The sequence below is a fragment of the Lucilia sericata genome, unplaced genomic scaffold (genome assembly GCF_015586225.1).
Source record: "Lucilia sericata isolate MDLA Ls3-8-SP2 unplaced genomic scaffold, ASM1558622v1 Contig000393F_arrow, whole genome shotgun sequence".
Classification (NCBI taxonomy): Eukaryota; Metazoa; Arthropoda; class Insecta; order Diptera; family Calliphoridae; genus Lucilia; species Lucilia sericata.
Window position 1 is genome coordinate 315,001 of NW_023994411.1, and position 7,500 is coordinate 322,500.

The 7,500-nt window shown below is 31.3% G+C and overlaps 1 protein-coding gene across 1 annotated transcript in view; it reads left to right on the forward strand.

Annotated features, from left to right (window-relative positions):
- The window catches only part of LOC119604444 (cyclic nucleotide-gated channel rod photoreceptor subunit alpha-like), a 159,483-nt gene that overhangs the window by 145,056 nt on the left and 6,927 nt on the right, over window positions 1-7,500 (forward strand). Inside the window, 1 exon segment of the mRNA XM_037957045.1 lies at window positions 651-800. Coding sequence (XP_037812973.1) covers window positions 651-800 — 150 coding nt within the window.

A 7,500-nucleotide genomic window follows, 5' to 3' on the forward strand; every position in this document is an offset into this window, starting at 1 on the left:
TTTTATTTGGGAAATTGCAATGAAAATATTGAAAAATATTTGTTGTTTGTTATAACGACCAATAACTCCCACTATTGGCGGGATAAACCAAAAAACACCGCAAACTTTACAAACTGAAAATGAACTTAACTGAATTTCATTTGCAAATGTTTTCCTTTTTTGTTCTTGTGCACATTCACACAAACCAAAACATTTTACACATACAACTACAAAAAAATCCTTTTTTCAACAAATTGCTCAATAAATCACCTGAACATTCAACCGCAAACTGTAAAACCACTTAATAATTCATCTTACCAACATACCTTTAAACGTATACCGCCACTACCATCATCCCCCACACCATCAACCACCAACAACATCCGGTCAACCGAACTGCAACCAAAAACAAACTACAACAACAACAACAACGACGACGAAATAACCTACTCAAACCCTTTAACATCCACTTGTAACACCCATAAACTGCCCTCTTCTGCCGGTACTTAATTGATGGCAATTGAACAAACTTGCTTACGCCACAAAAAAAATGTATATGTATATATATAAACAACCATGGGAAACGTATCTATCTATGTGTATATGTAACTGCTGTCCTGTCTGCCTATTTAACTGTCTGCTTTATACTCCACCATCATCGGCATCATCAGGTGAAGTTGGCAAAGAAATGTACATTGTTAATCGTGGACGTTTGCAAGTAGTGGCTGATAATGGCAAAACCGTAATGGCTTCATTAAAGGCAGGTTCCTATTTTGGAGAGATAAGCATATTAAATATGGGCACAGCAGGTAAAGAACTTGGTAAATATCAGTTTTAGGATGCCAGGCGGAACAATACAATACCCATTAAAGAAAGAAAATCAAAACAAAACAGAAACTAAGTTTTATTGCAAAATTCAATTGAATTAAAGTAAAATCCAACAATTTACTAGATAATTTTTTTTAATTTAAATTATTTAATCTCTAGCAACTTATTTCAATTATACATGTCTCTTTCTATTTCTCTTCATACAATATATATATTCCTCTTACTCTTTCTAACTATCTTCTATGTATGTATGTCTCTCCTATAACTCTGTGGCAACAAAGTAAAAGTGCTTATCTCAATTTTTTTGGTATATTTTAAATCTCTTTTCTAAGCTCTAATCCTGCTAAGTAAAAATCAATAATAAAGTAATTACGTTGGCTTTACTTTAGCACTACTTCTTAAGAACCACTTATTTCAGTGCTTACTTTTAACTTTTATGTAAAAGTTGTTCTGCAACATCCAAAACAAATGGTCAAAGTCATTTGTAGAATGTTCTCTTTTATAGTTTATCTTTTAATTTTATGTTTTTAGGTTCAATATTATAAAAATAAAAAAGTACCAGTTGAATAAAAAAGTACCAAAAAATTCCCTCTATATAAAAAAAACTTCTTTTTTGGAAGGACAATTTTCCTTTCTAACTCCGGAATATACGTTTACAAGATTTCAAACCATTCAATGTTTTTGGCCACGGAAATGCACTAAAGCTACAAATCTGCTTTATCAGCTCAAAAAGTACCAAATTATTCACTAAATTGTGTACTTAAGTAAGGTTCAGTAGCCGAGCTGCAATTAACACCCCAGTTTTACTAAATCTATCAATTTCTAAAATTTTATCCAAATTGTCTCAAAGAGTTCAAATATGCCCTTTTTGGTACTTTTTTCCTCCCTACTAGAGCAATAAAAATTGTATTCTAAAAAAGATTCAATACCAGCAGTGGGAATATATTATTAAATAGTCATGCATTTGTATAAGCCAATAAATAGAAAACATGTTTTATAAAAAAGTACAATTTTTTCCCCTTAAACATTCAATTTTCCAAAAAGTACCAAACTTGTATTTTCAATAAAGTACGATGCATGGATGGCATATTAAGTTTTAGTTTTATGAAACTCTATTTGTGTACATTTAACTTGTTGCCACAGAACCAATCTATTTCCTATATGTGTGTGTAACTTAATTATATTGCTCTAAATTTTATGAATTGCCATGCAAATGTTTATTTAAATGTATTGGTTTTTAGAAAAAAAAGTTTAGTGCTATTCTTAAAAATATGCTCGAAATTAAGAAACAAATGTATGTATTTACTTAATTTATTATCCCTAGTTATATATAACACTCGAAATTACTTTTTAGGATGATTTCATAAACACGGGTTTTTTAACTCCAGAACGTAACGAAAAAGTTCGAAATCAAAACAACAAGTTCTAACAATATTTAATATTTAAAACAAATTTAAAGAGTTCCAATGAGACTATATCGCGAATATGCTGAATATTGGGCATTAGTTCGTATATACAATATCGAATAATATTATAACCTATATAGACTAGACTACAGACTTTATTACAGAATAGCCTACAGTCTAGACTATAGTCTATACTACAGACTATAATACAGACAAGACAACAGACAACTCTGTAGTTAGACTATAGACTAGACTATAGACTAGACTATAGACTAGACTATAGACTAGACTATAGACTAGACTATAGACTAGACTATAGACTAGACTATAGACTAGACTATAGACTAGACTATAGACTAGACTATAGACTAGACTATAGACTAGACTATAGACTAGACTATAGACTAGACTATAGACTAGACTATAGACTAGACTATAGACTAGACTATAGACTAGACTATAGACTAGACTATAGACTAGACTATAGACTAGACTATAGACTAGACTATAGACAAGACTATAGACTAGACTATAGACAAGACTATAGACTAGACTAGACTAGACTATAGACTAGACTATAGACTAGACTATAGACTAGACTATAGACTAGACTATAGACTAGACTATAGACTAGACTATAGACTAGAATATAGACTAGACTATAGACTAGACTATAGACTAGACTATAGACTAGACTATAGACTAGACTATAGACTAGACTATAGACTAGACTATAGACTAGACTATAGACTAGACTATAGACTAGACTATAGACTAGACTATAGACTAGACTATAGACTAGACTATAGACTAGACTATAGACTAGACTATAGACTAGACTATAGACTAGACTATAGACTAGACTATAGACTAGACTATAGACTAGACTATAGACTAGACTATAGACTAGACTATAGACTAGACTATAGACTAGACTATAGACTAGACTATAGACTAGACTATAGACTAGACTATAGACTAGACTATAGACTAGACTATAGACTAGACTATAGACTAGACTATAGACTAGACTATAGACTAGACTATAGACTAGACTATAGACTAGACTATAGACTAGACTATAGACTAGACTATAGACTAGACTATAGACTAGACTATAGACTAGACTATAGACTAGACTATAGACTAGACTATAGACTAGACTATAGACTAGACTATAGACTAGACTATAGACTAGACTAGACTAGACTATAGACTAGACTATAGACTAGACTATAGACTAGACTATAGACTAGACTATAGACTTGACTATAGACTAGACTATAGACTAGACTATAGACTAGACTATAGACTAGACTATAGACTAGACTATAGACTAGACTATAGACTAGACTATAGACTAGACTAGACTAGACTATAGACTAGACTATAGACTAGACTATAGACTAGACTATAGACTAGACTATAGACTAGACTATAGACTAGACTATAGACTAGACTATAGACTAGACTATAGACTAGACTATAGACTAGACTATAGACTAGACTATAGACTAGACTATAGACTAGACTATAGACTAGACTATAGACTAGACTATAGACTAGACTATAGACTAGACTATAGACTAGACTATAGACTAGACTATAGACTAGACTATAGACTAGACTATAGACTAGACTATAGACTAGACTATAGACTAGACTATAGACTAGACTATAGACTAGACTATAGACTAGACTATAGACTAGACTATAGACTAGACTATAGACTAGACTATAGACTAGACTATAGACTAGACTATAGACTAGACATAGACTAGACTATAGACTAGACTATAGACTAGACTATAGACTAGACTATAGACTAGACTATAGACTAGACTATAGACTAGACTATAGACTAGACTATAGACTAGACTATAGACTAGACTATAGACTAGACTATAGACTAGACTATAGACTAGACTATAGACTAGACTATAGACTAGACTATAGACTAGACTATAGACTAGACTATAGACTAGACTATAGACTAGACTATAGACTAGACTATAGACTAGACTATAGACTAGACTATAGACTAGACTATAGACTAGACTATAGACTAGACTATAGACTAGACTATAGACTAGACTATAGACTAGACTATAGACTAGACTATAGACTAGACTATAGACTAGACTATAGACTAGACTATAGACTAGACTATAGACTAGACTATAGACTAGACTATAGACTAGACTATAGACTAGACTATAGACTAGACTATAGACTAGACTATAGACTAGACTATAGACTAGACTATAGACTAGACTATAGACTAGACTATAGACTAGACTATAGACTAGACTATAGACTAGACTATAGACTAGACTATAGACTAGACTATAGACTAGACTATAGACTAGACTATAGACTAGACTATAGACTAGACTATAGACTAGACTATCTAGACTATAGACTAGACTATAGACTAGACTATAGACTAGACTATAGACTAGACTATAGACTAGACTATAGACTAGACTATAGACTAGACTATAGACTAGACTAGACTATAGACTAGACTATAGACTAGACTATAGACTAGACTATAGACTAGACTAGACTATAGACTATATATAGACTAGACTATAGACTAGACTATAGACTAGACTATAGACTAGACTATGGACTAGACTATAGACTAGACTATAGACTAGACTATAGACTAGACTATGGACTATAGACTTAGACTAGACTATAGACTAGACTATAGACTAGACTATAGACTAGACTATAGACTAGACTATAGACTAGACTATAGACTAGACTATAGACTAGACTATAGACTAGACTATAGACTAGACTATAGACTAGACTATAGACTAGACTATAGACTAGACTATAGACTAGACTATAGACTAGACTATAGACTAGACTATAGACTAGACTATAGACTAGACTATAGACTAGACTATAGACTAGACTATAGACTAGACTATAGACTAGACTATAGACTAGACTATAGACTAGACTATAGACTAGACTATAGACTAGACTATAGACTAGACTATAGACTAGACTATAGACTAGACTATAGACTAGACTATAGACTAGACTATAGACTAGACTATAGACTAGACTATAGACTAGACTATAGACTAGACTATAGACTAGACTATAGACTATAGACTATAGACTATACTAGACTAGACTATAGACTATAGACTATAGACTAGACTATAGACTAGACTATAGACTAGACTATAGACTAGACTATAGACTAGACTATAGACTAGACTATAGACTAGACTATAGACTAGACTATAGACTAGACTATAGACTAGACTATAGACTATAGACTAGACTATAGACTAGACTATATACTAGACTATAGACTAGACTATATACTAGACTATAGACTAGACCAGAATATAGACTAGACTATATACTAGACTATAGACTAGGCTAGACTATAGACTAAACTATAGACTAGACTATAGACTAGACTATATACTAGACTAGACTATAGACTAGACTATATACTAGACTATAGACTAGACTATAGACTAGACTATAGACTAGACTATAGACTAGACTCTAGACTAGACTGTAGACTCCACTGTAAACTACAAAGACTAGACTATAGACTTCACTACAGACTACAAAGACTAGACTATAGACCAGACTTTAGGGAAGGCTATTGGCTAGACTATAGACACGACTATAGACTACAAACTAGACTGTAGGCTAGACTACGTAAAAGAATAGACTACATATTAGACTATTGACTGTAAAGACTAGACTTTAAGCTATTGACCAGACTATATAGACTTGGCTATTAAATAGACTATTGACTATACCATAGACTCGCTATATACTCAACTAAAGACTTGGTTATAAACTAGACTATAGATTCGCTTAAAGATTAGTAAGTACATTTTAAGATCACTTTGATTCAAAAAAAAAGCTTAAATTAGGTTTTTCACACGTAACGTATCCGAATTTGAATCAAGTATGAACTTCTGAAACCGATACGAATTTATTTGAGTACGTATAACGCTTGTCTTTTGTGAGTACATCTGCACTATGTTCCTCCACCCATATTATAGCTAAAATCGATATACGTGTATAAGTTCTTTCCATAATTAGCTAAAAAACTATAGGGCGATTGTGCTGCAATTACTTTAAATTTACTGATTGCTGGTGTTGACTCAGAGTGTCCATAATGTCGCTGAGTCTTATCACAAATATGTGAAAGTTAATAAAACAGCTTGTATTTCATGTATAATTGTTTTGAATCAAAATTAATGATAATATGGCAATTTATATTTTTATTAATATCGCATTGCTGTTATACCTTTTTATGTTGATATATATTATTTTCTATATATATTCATTAACAACATAAATATTTCAGTATTCTTTATTAAATATTAAAATAATATTTTTACCATTCATATCAGAGCATTCGTTTTTATTTAATAATCTCTGCTGCCTTTAAGTGCATCATTCATAATGAGGGTATACTACATACAATTACTTAAATAATTAAAAATACAAACATTTATACCACAGTCATTAACATCATCGTTATTGTCATTCCCATCATCATCATCATCATCGTCTTCTTTATAGTCACCAGCACTATCTCCCTCTGTCTTTCTTTTCGTATCTTTTATAACCATATAATTTTAATTGCCATTAATAGTACGACATAATTAAAGACTTGACGTTAAAAATTTAACAAACAAAAAATATGTAATAACACAAATAAACTTATTTTTAATTTCCTTTAATTTTATTTATATCACTGCATTCCCTTGTGCATTACACAATGAATCCTCCTTCAAGCCTTGGGCTTGAAGGGTTAATGAAATTTTATTGATCATTTAATATTAAAGCTGAAAACAAAAACAACATATTCATAATATCCATATCAACTCTTTAATTGGTTGAATTATTTCAAAATATTATTAAACAAACATAAAATGAGCGCATATTCATTAGAGTGGTACAAATTTTAAAACTCTTTTAAAATTACTAATACAACACCTTACAACATACGTCGCTACAACAACGATTATGAATTCTACAAATCATCCAATTCACAATTGGCATCGTATCGTTGTAATAGTACATTTATACTATTTTGTTTTTGTTCACGACATCGATTTAGATTTCTTTCCTCTTTTAAAGTAGCACCATCCTAATGTATGTACACTGACAATTCCGTGAAATAATCAATATGCATATTTTCACGCATTATATTACATTTATTACAAACTTTGCATATTTGATACATGATACTTTAGCATTATTATATGCTTAAGCAGTGGCTTAA